The 17,284-nt window shown below is 40.6% G+C and overlaps 1 protein-coding gene and 1 pseudogene across 2 annotated transcripts in view; one reads left to right on the top strand and one right to left on the bottom strand.

Moving 5' to 3' along the window:
* Positions 1 to 17,284, top strand: part of FMN1 (formin 1) — a 370,390-nt gene that overhangs the window by 167,800 nt on the left and 185,306 nt on the right. For both annotated transcript variants that reach the window (XM_003791683.1, XM_003791684.2), the window contains 2 exons: positions 6,726 to 7,480; positions 13,398 to 13,548. In XM_003791683.1, coding sequence (XP_003791731.1) covers positions 6,726 to 7,480; positions 13,398 to 13,548 — 906 coding nt within the window. The remainder of the gene's footprint in view (positions 1 to 6,725; positions 7,481 to 13,397; positions 13,549 to 17,284) is intronic.
* LOC105887143 lies at positions 11,871 to 12,784 on the bottom strand (annotated as a pseudogene).

Genomic DNA, 17,284 nt, shown 5'->3' on the forward strand with positions numbered 1-17,284 from the left:
GTGGTGGGAGGGTGATTGGTGGGACCACACCTATGGTGCATCTTACAAGGGTACATGTGAATCTTTCTAAATGCAGAATATAAACATCTTAACACAATTACTAAGAAAATGCCATGAAGGCTATGTTAACCAGTTTGGTGAAAATATTTCAAATTGTATATAAAACCAGCATACTGTACCCCATGACTGCATTAATGTACATAGCTATGATTTAATAAAAATCAAGGCGAGTATAAGGTTCAATTGATCTTGACTAAAGTATAAGGTTCAATTGAGCTTGATTAAATATTTTGGGGTGGGCAGGGCTTTCACAGGTAAAATTGGAGAAGAAAGCTTTTATTTTGAGACAGAGTCTTACTGTGTCACCCTGGGTAGAGTGCCATGGTGTTACAGCTCACAGTAACCTCAAACTCTTGGCTTAAGCCATTCTCTTGCCTCAGCCTCCCAAGCAGTTGGGACTACAGGTGCCCACCACAACACCCAGCGATTTTTGTTGTTGCAGTTAACATCGTTGTTTTAGCTGGCCCAGGCCGGATTCGAACCCGCCAGCCTTGATGTATATGGCCAGTGCCCTACCTACTGAGCTATGGGCACCGCCCCAAAGCTGCTTTAAGTAGAAGAAATCATATGTGCAAAAGCATAAAGATATGGGAGTTGATCATATGTTTGAATCCACAGTGGTGCAACATAGGGAAAGCATAGAGAAATAAATGTTAGGCAGAAGTTTTGAAGAGCAATGAACATAATGGAAAAAAATTTAGGCCTATCTGCTGTGTATGATAACTATTCTCAACAAGGGCAATGAAGGGACATTCCCCTTTGGGGTACATAACAGATTAGGAAAGGGCTTTATTAAATAGCATGTTTCCTTAAACATTTCCGAAATGACTCAAGTAAAAATCATCATTGCCAAAAGAACCTGCTGATGGTGTGATGTTATCTCAGCTGTGTTAGAGCAGAATGAAGATTAAGACTAGTTGCTGTTGGTTTCACTTCTGGTACCCCACAGAATCTCTTGGAGAGCTGTTAGGATACCAGTGCCAGGGCACTATCTTGGACTAATTAAATGAGACTCTCTGGAGATGGGCCTGAGCACTGGTTATCATCTACAGAGATCTCCTGGTGGTTCTAATGGGAGCATGGCTTGAAGACCACTCCATTTGAAAGACAAAAATTCTGCCACTAAAAGAAAAATGGTGATTAAAACAGGATGATTTAATAGGGCTTACCTTCTCAAAGGCAGTAGGTTAGAATCTTGCTTAGAAGATGGGTGTCAACTAACAGATTGTTGAAGGTGAGAAGAGGATATGATTACAAATGAAAGCAATAGAAGCAAATAACTTTTAAGTAAAGGAAGGTGGATAAAATTTAAAGGCTAAAAATATGTCACACCTCAGCCCCCATCTCCTTTCAGATGATGTGTTGGGGTCATTGCAGAAAAGCCACAGTTTTTTAGCTGGGAGAATGGGAGAGAGGAAATCACATGAGACTTTTTATGTCCTAAAGAACACTTAAAGTGAACGATTTATAATTGTCTACCACTTATAAGATCATTTCCAATGCTTAGGTAAAAGAAAAAGTCAACAGGATGTAAAAGCATCATATGCCTTTGACCTAATCTTATCTATAGTTTTAACTGGAGGGGCCTGGACTTGACATTTCATAAGAAGGGTCCTGGGCAAAGATGGTTCTAATTGTTCTGTTGATTATCAAACAGAAGGTTCTACTCTCTGTTAGAATCACCAAATCATTGCCAGTTCTTCTAGCTATGAATGTGGATAAAGGAGGAAAACAGCACGTAATTTCCATGTACTTCATGGGAGTAGTAATTAACAAGAAATCCAGGGAAAACTCAATTACAAACTCGTTTCCCAAATGCCAAATTCCTGGTACGCACGAACTTGAGGTGCTTCCTTTGCAACAGAGCTGGACACTATTTGAAATAATTGATAAACTATGGAAAGATAGAGAATGAATGAGGTGTTCATTACTTTAATCACTTTGAGTACTCTGTCATGCTCATGAACACAACCAAGACAAAACTGGAATGATCAAGAGAGAGAGACAAAGACAAGGGAAAGGCCAAGGTAAGATTTTTTTTTCAGGGAGGAAGGCTGGAGATATCTAAACGTTAGTGATGTGGAAGGATTTCTTACTGTAATCTTGGCACAGTGGTGTGGAGTACGTGGAGATGCATTGTTCCCCCTCCTATACGGACGTTCCCCAGTCAGTGAATGCAGTATGTGAGGAACCCATTCGTGGAATCTGTACCTGGTAATCTCCTCCTTACCTTGGCAGAGAGGGAGGGAGCAGAGGAAGGGCAGTAGGAGAAGATGCAAGGAAGAATTTAAGAGCAGGAGCCAACTGGGGTTGGCAGCAATGAGTTCAGTTGTGAATGTGTGGAACCGGAAGTGGTTGGTTTGAGATGCCGGTGGATTAATGCCAAGGATAGTTGCAATTACAGTCTTAAGGTACGGTGCAGAAGGCAACAACCTATAGTGAATGAGTGTCATTTACCATATTAGTACATGAAACCACCTGGAAAGACTGTGTTGTGAGAGAAGGGAAAAATGGCAAGGCAGATGCTCGGAGCACAACATGTGAGGGTGAATGACGGCAGTGGAGTCTGTGTTGACTAGAGAGAATAGAGAAGTAGAGGGAAAGGGAGGGGCGAGGGAAGCCACGGGAATTTCAAGGCACGCTCTGCAGTCAACTCTGCCACATTTAGCAGACAGGGCAAAATCACGGGAAAGTGCTGACTGAATATAACAATCAAATCGCAGAGTTTCAGTAAGGGAGAGTGTGGAGACCGGTTGTAATTGGGTGAAAAGTGAATGGATGAGGAAATAGATAAAGCCTGAGTTGAGTATTATTTTTTTTCCCCCAGAAAGCTCTGCTGTGAAGGAAAAGGGGAGAGGGGTGAGGAAGAGCATAGCAGCTGGAGGGAATTAAAGATGGGTTTTTGATAGCTTTATGTTTGCTTTAGAAGCATAGAGCAGCATAGACGGGGTACAGTGCAGGATACCTGCTGAGTGTCCAGAGCAAGCTGATGTGTCCAACGAGCTCTGATCTGCCAGGCCAGTGGCAGAGGCAGATAATGACAGCAAATTTAACTACATCCTAAACACTCTTCTCAATTTTGTTTTACATATATGCAGTATTGTTTCACCTCTCTCTGATAACTGCTCTGTGAAGTGCACTCTGGTTTTAGACCTATTTTGCTTATAAGAAAACTAAAGGGCAGAGAGGTTAAAAAACCTGCCCAAAGGGTGTTCCACACACTACACTAATAAATGCATTAAGTTAGAGCTACCAAAACAATGCGTAGGCATACACATCACCCTCAGATTTAAAAGATCATGGTTGAGAGGTACAAAGGATGAGAGGTTCTCGCTGGGGTCTTTGGTGTAGAGACAGGTCAGTTGTCTAATAAAGGGGCGATTTCTCTGTGAGAATATGCCTTTGCAGCAATTACATATCATTAAGAACTTGAAGGTTGAGTTAAATTATTGTCTCATCAATATTATCTGACTCTTAACTTTCTTGGAAGAAGTTATAGTTGGGAACAAAGACCAAGAGTGTGTTTTTTGTGACACAACTGAGCTGGTCATTAAAATGAAATTCAAATGTTGGTCCTGAATGGAAATCAGGTAGATGGAAGTAGATAGGAAAGAAAGGAATGGAGATGGGTGGGATGCAACAGAGATCGTCTTGTCCAGATAGTTGAATGGAGCTTGAAATTACTTTTATTTACCTTGTGGTAGAACTCAGAAAAAGCTAGATAAAACTTTTGTATTTGTACTACTTTGCTTACTCCAATGGCTTGAGCTTTTCCTAAGGTGACATCATTAAAAGTATGAGAATAATTAGGAATGTGCTAATAATATTACCATTGGTAACAGGAACTAACAGCAACATTTGTCCAGAACTTACTGTGTTTCAGGCATAATGCCTCCTGTCATTTTTCTAAAAGCCCCAGTGATAACTCACTGTTAACCTTGCTTGGTACTAGATGAAACAGGTGATATGAATCCAAGCTCAGGCACTTAACTTCTGTGGATACAAGAAATAGATAGTCCTCTGAACTAGCCCCTTCCTTCAGAGTTGGCTCGAGTGGCCATGTCCACATGTGAGAAGATGAGCCTTGGCCAAACTGCCTTTAAGTTCTACTGATCTTGGCTGTTTATTTAAGGGTTTCCATTACTGGAAGAGTTTCCATTACTGGAAAACTGTGTTCTTGCCTTCCTTTATGTTGGCCTCAAAAAAAGAACATCCAATTGGTAAGTCATTCAGATCTTAATTCAAGGACCGAAGAATGGAAAAAGGGAGCTTAGGCTCAAAGGCACCTTTCCCTGAGCAAAGGGAGGTGTGGGAGCTTTAAGGAGTCAGGTACCAGGTGGAGGAGGTTGTGAGCTTGTACAGGGTGGAGTTTCAGACTCACAGATGGAGTTCACATATGTGCTTTTTCATATATCTCATGTACAGAAAACACCAATTTATTTTCTTAGGGGAGGGTTTTCCATATTATAATGCTACATTAATGAGCCATAGTAACTGGAGGTGGTCTGTCCTTGTCTGCACTGGCTTTGCACAGGTCTAGTCTTCCTCTGGCATCTGGCAGGGGTTCACGTGGCTATTTATAGGATTCAGGCCATCTAGTGTCCTTGAGCAGTTGTGCTTATAGCTAACAAAATTAAAAACAAACTGTTCAAGTGTTCCAACTGTCCCATTGGGCTATCCCAGTGAGGGGTTTATTTTTCTTTTTTAATTTTTTGTTTTGTATTGTTTTGTTTTGAGACAGACTCTCACTCTGTTGCCACGCTAGAGTGCCTTGGTATCATCCTAGCTCATTGAAACCTCATGCTCCTGAGCTCAAGTGATCTTCCTGCCTCAGCCGCCCCCATAACTGGAATTACAAGTGCTGGCCAGGATGCCCACCTAATATTTTTATTTATTTTATTTTTAGTAGAGGCAGGGTCTAGCTTTCTCAGGCTAGTCTCAAGGTCTTGAAATCTAGGGATGCTTTAGCCTGAACCTAAGTAAATGGGACTGTAGGTGCTCACCACAATGATAGCTCTTTTCTTTTTTCCTATTTTTAGTTAGAGACAGGTCTTGCTCTTGCTTAGGCTAGTCTCAAACTCCTGAGCTCAAACAATCCTCCTGCCTCAGCCTGCCAGAGAGGTAGGATTACAGATGTGAGCCACCACACCTGACCCCCATGAGAAGTTTTTAGGGAAAAGGTGAACCTTCTAAAAAGTAGTTAAAAGTTACCACAATGAAGGCAGAGAAGCTTTTCATGTCTCTACCTTGCCTGACTAGGCCATTCAAAATATTTCTTTACATATCTAGTGCAAGAGAGATCTGCCCTTGTATGTATTTAGGTATTCCAGACATTTGTGGGCTGAAATTATAGTAAAGAAAATCTTGCTTCGCCTCCTGGGATAATGTCAGTGAATATAACCACCACAATGGTTTCTGTCCATGTATCCCTTCAATGCTGTGTATTAGTTGTGCTAGTTGCTGGGATACAGCAAAAGAGATAATACTGTCACTGATTTCATCCTGTGGAGTTTATAATCTGGTGAGGGAGGCAGAAATTCATCAAAAATATTGAATTACTATGACATTAGATTTGGAACCTCAAATAAAATTCTAAATTTGATTGCTTCCCAATTAATTGTAACAGGCTAAATGGCTTTGAACTCTGGGAATTGGGCCATGATTGAAAGTACATTAGCTCTGTGCTAACAAGTGCGAACCATGGACTCAAGGCATTAAAATAACGGAGGCAGCAAATACTTTAAACGCTACTGTCTTGTAAATATATTAATAGTTTAAAAAACTGTAAGTAGAAGAAAATAACGTATTTCAATATCCTCATTATTTATGCATTTGTATTGCTGCTTTATTACTATGTTGTGGAACAGACACAAATATTGATTTTGAGCAGCTTTGAGATGGAAACTTTTAAAAAGTACTCATCATTGCACCTCCTTTTGCCTGTTGTTTCCACCGTATCATCTTAAAATACTGATGTGAAAATAGCGGCTTCAAGCCAGAAGGATCGCCGCATCTATTTTTTGTTTTGTTTGTTTAGTTTTCTTTTTCTAAGCCAAACCCAAAAGTTATAAAACATTTACAGAGGGTGCCAAAACATGTATATACATTTTAAGAAAGGGAAAAAAAACCTATCACAATTGTAATACTCAGTATATACCCATAACATTTGTTATCTTGCATGTTGAGTCTCGTATTTCTTGTAATGAGAGAAGCCAAACGTGACTTGAGTATTGTAATTCCAATACACATTTTTCCTTTCTTAAAATGTGTGTATATTTCTTGGCACCCTCTGTATTCAAGCATGTCTGTAGCTTTATTAAAAGTTGTGGTTTGCATTTGGTATTAAAACCTGGTAAAAGTTCTTAGGTAATAGATTTACATTAAGCCTTTATCCATGATAGTTACCCCTTGTGAGCTCAGATTATATGAAACTACACTTTAACTCCCAACTGTGTAGGTCCTTGAAAAATTCATCAAATGAAATTTATACCCTTGTGGGTGTGAATTTCTCCACATTTATGTGGGCAGTGCTGTGGTGACATGCTGGTGGTATTGAAATTTTTATTTCTGACTTTTTTTTTTTTAATAAACTCATTACTTTCTTTCTAACTGATTTTCTTTCTTTCTTTTCTTTTCTTTTCTTTTCTTTTCTTTTTTTTTTATAGGCCCAGTTTGAACTTCAGGCATTTCACATCCGGGGAGAGCATGCAGTGGTAACAGCGAGACTAGAAGAAACCATTGAAAATCTCAAACGCGAGTTAGAGGACCGCTGGCGGGGCTGTGAGGAGAGGAGAGACGCGTGCATCTCCACCAGTGATGACTGTCCTCCAAAGACCTACAGAAACGTGTGCATCCAGACAGACAGAGAGACCTTCCTCAAGCCCTGTGAGGGTGAAAGCAAAACAACCAGAAGTAACCACATAGTACCCAAAAAGCTGAATATCACCTCATTAAGCCAACTTTCTCCTCCAAATGAAAGCAAAGACATCCACACGTCGCTTCAGTCTGTGGAAGGCACGACGTCAAGTCAGCAGAAGGCATCACCTCCCCCTCCTGCGCCACCTCTACCAGCCGCCATCCCTCCGCCTCCTCCTCTCCCGCCTGGACTTGGATCTTTGTCGCCAGCACCCCCAGCACCACCTGTGAGCGCTGGGCCACCTCCGCCACCGCCTCCACCGCCACCACCTCTACCCCCAGGACCTCCGCCCCCGCCTCCACCACTTCCTAACTCCCAGGCTCCGCTCTGCCCCGGGGGACCTCCTCCTGCCCCAGCACCCCCAGGACTTGCACCCCCACCCCCTCCTGGACTCTACTTCGGCCTCAGCTCTTCTTCCAGCCAGGGTCCTCGGAAACCAGCCATTGAGCCCAGTTGTCCCATGAAGCCTTTATACTGGACTCGAATACAGATAAGTGATAAGAGGTAAGAGCTCCCCTAATCCAGTCTCAGCTTGGGAACCCCCAGGATTTTTCCCAGGTGATGTCTTGTCTTTACCAGTTGAGCGTCTCCATAGTGTGGCTGGCCCCCATTATCAAACGTTATCCAGCGACTACTTTGGATAAAGGAGGTTGGGATGTCTGGGAAGAATCATGTTCTATTTTGTAGACTAGAGTCCAAGCCTAAGCTAGGACGTTCTCCACTGTCACTGCAATTAATGAGCAATCACAATGAAATTGAACTTGACTCTATTGTACAGTCACTGAGGATTTATAGAATATCTTTTATCTGTTTATTTTGAGACAGAGTCTCTCTCTCTGTCATCCTCATTAGAGTGCAGTGACATCACAGCTCACAGCAACCTCAAATTCTGGGGTGCAACCAATCTTTTTGCCTCAGCCTCCCAAGTCGCTGTGGCTACAGCTGCCCACCACAATGCCCAGCTATTTTTAGAATCAGGGTCCCATTCTTGCTTAGATAGTTCTCAAACTTCTGAGCTCAGGCAATCTATGTGCCTTGGCCTCTGAGAGTACTAAGAATATAGCTGCGCAGCACCATGCCCAGCCTAGAATTTTTTTTATGATTCAATATCTTGGTTTTAAATGGTTTTATCAATCCTGTGATCTGGATATTTAACATATATGTGTATTTTTTATTAAAAGGAAGAGACATGATTGAATTCTTTGAATCAGAAGGGAATCTTAACATGCCTCTGTCTGTTTGAACTGTGGTTCCTCCAACTGCTAAATGCTCTCAAATCTTTCTTTGTATCTGCTGCCCTTCAGAGAAGCCCCAGTATGTGAATAGCTAAAAAGCATCTTCCACTTGTAAAGGTTGTTAAGCTGGGTTTGTAAGTCAGCTTGCTTATGGTCATTTGGACACTTCCATTCAAACAGATTTGAGTTTGATTTCTTCTGCCTCCTTTTTTGAACCTGTCAGTAGGGCAATGAAAGAAATGTTGTTTCCAGACCAGTTTATAGTTTGAAGGTGGCTTGCAAAAAGCAGTAAATATAGAACACATTTTTAAATGTGTCACCCAGGCTGCACTCAGTGGCTTATGCCTATAATCCTAGTACTCTGGAAGGCTGAGGCGAGTGGATTGCCTGAGCTCAGAAATAAGAGAACAGACTGAGCAAGAACAAGACCCATCTCTACTAAAAAAAGAAAAACAGGAAAATTAGCAAGGCATGGTGGTGCATGCTTATAGTCCCAGCTGCTTGGGAGGCTGAGGCAAGAAGATTGCTTGAGCCCAAGAGTTTGAGGTTGCTATGAGCTATGACACCACAGCAATCTACCCAGGGTGACAGAGTGAGGCTCTGTCTCAAAAAAAAAAAAAAATGTATCACCCAAATCAAAATATGGTAATGAATTCTTCAGTTTATATAACATTTTGCTTAGGGAAGGCAGGATACCAAAAATAACAATTTTACATTTATAAAACAACTAAGGCCAGACACTGTGATCCCAGCTCTTTGGGAAGCCAAGGCAGGAAGATTGCTTGAGCCTAAAAGTTAAAGACCAGCCTGAACAACTTAGTGAGACTCTATCTCCATAAAAAATTAAAAAATTAGCGTGGTATGGTGGTGTATACCAGGAAACTGAGTAAGTGGGATCTCTTGAGCCCAGGAGTTTGAGGTTGTAGTGAGCTGTGATGATGCCACTAGCTGGGACCGCAGTGCAAAATCCTGTCTCTAAAACTGAATGAATGAATGAATGAATCAGTTAGTCATTCAGTCAATCAATCAATGGGAAATCACTATAGGAGGAATAGGAATACCTTAAAACTAACTGTTTGGTGAACCAAGTTGACTATGTACTTCATATCATACCCTTTCTTTTCACCAAAAATTAAGGCCAAGAATTTATTTGTAGAATATCCTGATACTTTTTCAAAATTTAATTATGTTTTATAATTTCCCACATGAATGGTTAAAAAAATGAGATGATCATGTAATAGCTTCTTCTATTACCTAAGGTACTAGTAATTCCCCCTTTCCCAATCAAGGCTCAGATATTTCCTAAGAAAGAATTTCTTAAGAAGTAATTTCCTGGAATATTTATTTTGAGTCATATCTCTTTATTGGTGTTCTCAAATTAGTTTGCAGTTATTCCAGGGTGATAAATCCCACCTGCTGGCTCTGGAATAGTGTGTTCTGACAGTGCAGAGCTGTTCCACACCTGTGTCTTACGAGCTTTGCCGTCCCTTCATTCCCCAAGAGAGTTCATGAGCAATGGATCCTGTGCCAGAGCATGGGAGCCATAAAACCATTCTACTGGGAAATACGCTTACTATTCAAGGTGGGATAAAAGGCAAGCAGGGGATTAACATTGTCTGGATTTTCTTTTCTCCTTTTGAGATGGAAGACAATTGAATATTCAAGCTCTTATTGGTTTCACCATGAATCTAAGGTTTCACTTTTGAGAAAAATGAAAAGTAGAATAATGGGACATCACTAGAGCTCTGCTTGGTGAATGTGTGGACCTTGAGCTTGAACCAGGAAACGGGGCTGCTTCTCTGATGTCTTAAGACTCGAGTGTGGCCATGTTCTGTCAGCAGCACACATTCCGTCTCTTTTATTATGGATCCCTCAAAATTTTTACAGCTCTGAGTGTGACAATTTCTTTTCAATGCAAATGGTCTACAGAGTTTATGCAGTATTCATTTATGGGGGGAGGGGATGTAAAAAAGTTTGGAGTATGTTCTTTTAAAGGAGGTGACATGGTATTTTAATATTTTGTATAACCAGAGGGCTGGGCACTTTGTGTAATGTGTGCATGATAAATTTTGGTTTTAGTTTGGGAACCAGGAGCAAAATATGAATCTTCAACTTTTATATGTACATGTTTCCCATATCCTTAGCTCACTTTTCTCCACTAGCAGGAACTGATTTGTTTTTTTCTTTTACCGTTTGCCACCTTCAGTGTCTGTTTTCTGATTTCAGAATAGGAAAGAGACATTTAGTTAAAGAAAATGAAATCCTCTTCTAACTACCTTTTCAGCTTCCTAGTAAGTTTCACCTTTTTTTTCCTCTCTCCCTTTCTCTCTCCCTTTCTCTCTCTCCCCTACTGCTCCCTCCCCTCTTTTCTCTCTTTTGTCCTAGAATGTATGTTCATTGGTCAGAAAACAGTTGACCATTATGGCAGGTCATCCATTGTAAGTAGGGTTTTATTATTGATCTGCCAAATGCCGCTTACTCCCAAATCACTGACAGAGGTGATATTCTACAGTTCTCTTACTCAGTACTGGAAACGCCTTTCCCATAAAAATAATGTTGCAAATGGTGATGAAGTGCTCAACTTGACTCCCAAAGCCAATCTACTCCAGCATGTGAGTGAATTACAGTATTAGTCACACTAGCCTGAGCTCAGAGTCCATGTAGCTGGGGCCAAGCAGGTGCAGAATGAGGGGTGGGTCTGAGCAGTCTTCCTGACACCCTGGAGCACCTTCCTCTAGGCCCTTCTCTTTAGCTGCCCAGAACCTCCCTGAGGCCCAGACCAGTACCCTAACTTGCTGCATGCTCCAAAATTCCCTGGCTATGTTTCCCTTCCTCAGGGCTTTGTGTTTCAAATTTGAGTGAGTAGCAGAGGGGCATGGCTATAGGAAGGAACACACAGCTGGATGTTCATCTTTAGAAATCTTCTAGCCCCCTCAGACTTGGTGATGGTTTCCCAGATGTTCATTATATTGTTATACTTTATATATGCCAACATATACTATTAAATGGCTCAATTAATAGAAAAATTATAATAAAAAAAAAACAACAAACAGTAGAAGGGAGAAGAGGTGAATGTAGCCAGAGGTAAAATGTCCTCTTTCATAGGAAGGGTAGATCTGTTGCATGATGTGAACGCACCATGTTGCCCACTGTTTTAAATATGAAAATCGCCTTATACTATAAAAAGAGCAAGGTGGACTTTCCCATGTCATACTAGTTGTCTTTTTAATTTTCATTGACTGAAAAAAATATATATTGAAACAAAGGTATAGCTACACCTTTAGATGTTATAGGTTATAGATTTACATATGTTTGAAAAACAATAAATATATGGATGAGACTTGTTCTCTTCCTGGCTATGGGAGTTAGGAAAGTAAACATTGGGAGAAAAATGTGTTCTGAGGGGAACATGGACAGTGGCCCATCCAACTCAGCTCAGAGGCTGTTCTGTTGTACCTGTTTTTCAACAGCTTTTCTTTGCTTCAAAACTAGGGTACCCCTGTTTCTAGAATACAAACCAGAACACAGTTTTCCTAGGGCTGCTTTAGTTAATTCCCTGTGAGGGTATAATGGAGGAGTTTTTTGTTAATATTATTATTTAGGGGGCTGAGATATTAGAAATCATTATTTTTTTAAATGGGAGACCATTTTATTAGAGTTCAGGAATATCTGCTTTGGGCAACAGCAGAGGGCAACTTCACATAACACTTCACAGGGGACAGTGGCCAAATCTTTCGGCCAGCCCAGCCCCCCTTGCAATGCCATAGCCCGTTGTTAGGCTTCTTGCCTACCCAGCGGTTGTGACCCGCCTTTCCTATGACCTGTTTGTTATGATCAACGTTGGCTACTTGGCTGACTATTGCTATGCAAGTTTCCAGCTCCTGCATCTGCCTCTTAGAAGGTGACTGGATAATGGGGGGTCTCATTTACCTTCTGAAGCAGCACACTACATGTCCCTGTAGCTCAGATATACTGGGCCCCTGACCTGGCTCATTTTCCACGTTGTTGACAAGGATCCCCATAGGCAGGGCCCCAAGAGGATGTGCATCTTCTTTCCGGGCAGCAACAGTCATGTGGCCTATGTGGTAAGAATTCAGGGTTACATCTCCAGCCTGCATGTTTTCTATGGCAACAATCCAGCATTTCTGGCTGCCCCCAGCAACCAGAGCTATGTCTGCTGACCTGCAGACTCTGACAACCTTCTCCTCGAAGGGTCCAGGCTTGGTCTCCTATTCAGGCTGGAAACACAGAAAATCAATCATGCCATAAAGTTGCTTGTGGCCCCGCCCATACCATGCACTCGGACGCGGCCTGTGTAGTCTTGGCCCCCAGACTTCCTCTTCCTCATTGGTCTAATGGTACTTCGTAGGACTCCTCCAGGACACAAACTTGGCAATAAGGGCCACAGAAGCAAGGTCTGTGCAACAGGGGAGCAACATCAAGGCTGAGGGCAGTTGAAGAAAGGCATTGTTCATCACTTGGGCAGCAGGGAGCAGACTTGAGATGGGAGCAGCGATTGCCAGGGTGTCAGGCTCAGGGAGCCCAGAGCACGGGTCAATGCCCACAGAGCCATGAGTGCAGCCAGGTTGTGCTGGGCTCAGCACCTCACCCTTACCATCAGCTGGTCTCAAAATCAGCATTTTTAAATGAACACAGCCTGTTCACATATGATGGGCCCTCTACTGAGTTTACCTGCATTAATCCTGAAAACCACATTTAAAACCAGTAGAAAAAGCCCAAAAGGGGGACATTCTTTACCCTTAGTACTCCATTTTCAATCTACTTAAGAATCATGCTGTCAAAGTCTCATCGTTGATTATCTCTTCAGCCTTTACATCGTGCCCATTTTTATCATTGTGCCCATGGAAATGCCACAGTCTGAGGGTGGAGCAGCTGGAGTGGGCCTAGCAGTCTCAATCCCAGGATTTCTGGTCCTGAAGAGCTTTCTCTAGAGCTCTCTCCTTGATTATATCGAATGACTATTTTTTTTTTTCGAAATATGTTTGTGTGTGCGTTTCAATGTTTTGTGGTGTATTTTGACTGTCAGAAAGGTAGAACATGAAAAGCTCTTCAAGCTTTATTAGGGTTATATATCTTTTTAAAAATTAAAATGAACTCTATAAAGATTTCCTTGTATTGTCTTCCATTTTGATTCCTATGGTTAACATGTCATTTTCTCTTTTAAGCCAAAATGCTACACCAACCTTATGGGATTCCTTAGAAGAACCTGACATTCGGGACCCTGGTGAATTTGAGTATTTTTTCTCCAAAGACACAACTCAGCAGAAGAAAAAGCCTCTTTCAGAGACCTATGAGAAAAAAAACAAGGTCAAAAAGGTACTGAGTGATTATCCTAATAGTTGTAATTCCATATATATTTTTGTCATCCCTGGGCATTTGTGATGCTCTGCTGGCCTGCTTTCACTGTTTCCAGAGAATGTTTGGGAAGGTCTTCAATAATTGATGGCAAAAAGGAACCAATAGTTCCTGTTTTGGCTATATTATCTGAAGTTTCAAAATTTAATCTGTGTTTAATTCTGTGGAAAGAATTATAAAATGTAATTTTGCTATTAGTGGAAATAGTCTGCAGGCTATATTGAAAAATAGATCTTATGTAATATTTACTGTGTTAGGCATTATTCTTGGCCTGCACTGTCCAGTATGGTAACATGTGGCTATTTAAATAATGAAATTAAACAAAATAATAAAGTTCCTCAATTGCACCAGCCAATCTGTGGCTAGTGGTTATAATATTGGTTAGCATAGATATAAAACATTAACATCATTGCAAAAAATTCTACTGGATAGCATTGACTGAGCATTTGGGATATGTTGACTGAAAAAAAAAGACAAATTCCCAGAGATCCTGTCCTTGTGAAGCTTATGTTAACAAACACAAAACATGCCTTGTCAGTTATGTAGTAGTACATGGGAAGGAGTATTGATAGGGCAGAGTGAGGAGGGGGCTGCAGTTTTCAAGGGTAGGCCTCTTTGAAAAGGCAACTTCTGTTTCAAGTTCTCAAGGATTTGAAAACTGGTAGCCACCAGCCATCTGTAAGAGAATGAGTTTAAGGTTGTCAGGTAGTCAGACAGGAGGATGAACTGTGCTTCTGCCAGACGCTGGCTGGGAGATCCAAGCCCAAAGCTCTAGTCCTGCCATTGTTTGTGCCTCAGTCCCTATGCCATAACATGTGATGATAACTACTCATGACCTAAATCAGTGGTTTTCAACCTTCCTAATGCTGCAGCCCTTTAATACAGTTCCTGTGGGTCACAGCCCACAGGTTGAGAACCGCTGTTCTAAGTGATGATTCAGTGGGATGATATAGTACTTTGTCCTACTATTGATTTGCTGGGTCAGTGTGGGCTGATTCTCTTCCTTTTCACATTTTCCCTTTTCTGTGAAACAGGACTAACAATTACTTAATCTACCTGACCCACCAGGATGTTGTGCAACTCACATGTACAAGAGTTTGAGGCAGTATTTTGAAGAGTGTAATATCAAATGCTATTATCATCAATCCTTTCTAATTAACTCATATAGTGGAGTTTATCAGCAGTTCATTTCTCAATGTTAGGATTAGGAGGTCAGCTGCAAGTAACAGGAGAAAACTTAAGAAAAGTCTAATGCAGTTGTGCGGGAATCAAATCAAATTTTCTCATTGACTTGAATGATGAATAGAAATTATGATCAGAGTCTTTTCTCAAATTCATTGGAATTGTATTATGAGAAAAATAGCCCAATAATAGTTAAATATCAGAGCAAATTTTTAAGAGGATATAGAATATGGAACAATTTTTTTTTTTTTTGAAAATAAAATAGTTACGTTCCAGGCAAAAAGTCAACTCATATACTATAAATTAGATTCCTGTGAGATAGAGGTAAGTGGATCTTACAACGGGGCTGGCTTTTTAAATGCCATCTTTAGAAACAAAAAACTATTATTTCTACCTGAAAGGCCAAAAGAGAATACCTATATTCCAAAGCCAGCCTCCATTTGCCCCTTCCAGGAAGCCTTCTCTGACTAACCAGAAACTCTGCTAAACGTTTTCTTGTGTAATATCATACTAAGCTTACTTGTGTTTTCTATTTCTTCTTAGATTTCTGTTACTCTATTTGTTCTCTCTAGATGCTTGGTAACCTGTTATTTACTCATAAAATTAATCGCTTAGGTTTTGGTAAACGAATATTTTTTTTAAAACATCAAAGCATTTGGCCACTGTTATTTCTTATCTCATAATTAACTGTTCAACAAAGGATTTTAACAAAGGCAGTTCATATTTGATGTGTTTATTTTGTTCTCTGTATGAGGGGGGAAATGCTCTTCATCTGAACTCTTCTTTAAGCTTTCTGAACAGGGAGATTGCTGTTGCCCCACAGAATCTATGGACGTGGGTATAGTGCTCACTTTCTTTTGGTAAATGGAGACCAAAATGTTGGTCTACTGGTAATTATGATTCTTGGAGTTTTCTGTGAGCTTTGTGGCCTACCTTAGAGCTGAGGTTTTAAGTTTTAAAGAAAATAAGCCAAACTAATAGCAGAATACTCCAAACCTTCCTGGGAACCTTCCCTCCATGCCTGTGGCTAGCTTTCCCCTATCAACATGGATCCCTTGTTCTCTTCTGCGAGTCAGAGGTTTGTTTTCTCTTCTCTTGAAGTGAAAATGAAAGTAGTTTTAGAGGTTGTGAACAGCTGAGGAGTTTCAGCATTGGGGAGCTAGCTCCTTCAGCCTAATAACGGTGGTTCTCCTGTGAGAAGACCAAGAGAAAACTTGCCAAGTAGGTCTTTTTATAATTATTGAACTGAAGAAAGAACTGTGTGTGTTGGAGACTTAAAGCCCAGCATGAATCTTAGCTGCAGGGGCTCAGCCAGCATTGAGTCATCCCTGTGAACATCTGTTAAACCCAGCTGGTTTGAGATGTCTCTCCATCCCTCACCACATTCTATGTTCTTATTTCAGAAGTAATGGACAGAATTGTCAAGAGTCTGTGGAACTCACATACTAGTTTCTAGTTTCAACTTCTGTAATAGTATTTAAATTTTCCATCACTGGCATTGGCTTAAAGAAGGAAAACATACAAGTATTTGGTATATACTCAAACAGACAGGGATCCTGTTCTATCATGTAGTCTAAGAATTAAAAGAAAAAAAGTACCTTACCCATCATCTGATTTAGTTCCCTCGTTTAGCACATGAGAAACAGAGAAAGATGAAGGTCCTTATAGGGATGTGGACACTTTTCACTGGGAAGACATTGATACTGACAGACACTTCAGAGGGTGTACAGGAACCTCAGCATGTGTCTGTACTTCCCCCTGATTTAGATGGCAATTTGCCACACTCATGATAGTAACTTTTATCAGGATGATCGATCTGAAGTTTATGAATGAGAGTAGTTGGTATTAAAATCATTAAAATGTGGCTACACTGGTGTGAATTTAGAATGTTTTGTGTATTGTCAAAATCATCCAAAACTTTCTTTGGAGTCTTCCAGTATGAAACTAAATCTTTGAATCAAAAGGCATGCTTTATGTATAATTCCACCAAAGAAATATGTGGATTTGGAGCTGTGATTTTCCTTGGACTCTATTGATTCCATCCTATGAGCTACAATGTAATTATGACACATTTGTATGGCACACTCAGGTAGGTGTGATTCTCATTTGTGACACCAGACTGTTCTGCCACTGCAAAATGTCTATAACCAGACTGAACACCAGAGCTCAACATATCCGCTTTTCATTGTACCACCACCATTTGGTACTCTTTTTTTTTTCTCTTATAACCTTCATAACAAGTTGTTTAACTTTCTTACACTGATTTCTTCTCTATATAATTGGGAATAACAAGTCCTTAACATAGATGTTATGAAAATAGAGTGAAATTAGGGTCTTAAAAATATTATAAGTATTCTCTGGAACTTTGTATCCTCTTAGTTCATGAAGCAATGTGAAAGTTTAGAAAGAAATTATTGAACATCATTGATTCCCAAAGCTGCCACGATCTTAAAACATCCATGTGTTCATTCCTGAAACTATTTGCAAATAGCAATCTCTGAACTATACTTGTTTT

Source organism: Otolemur garnettii, unplaced genomic scaffold, assembly GCF_000181295.1.
Source record: "Otolemur garnettii isolate 467f Iridium unplaced genomic scaffold, OtoGar3 scaffold00050, whole genome shotgun sequence".
Classification (NCBI taxonomy): Eukaryota; Metazoa; Chordata; class Mammalia; order Primates; family Galagidae; genus Otolemur; species Otolemur garnettii.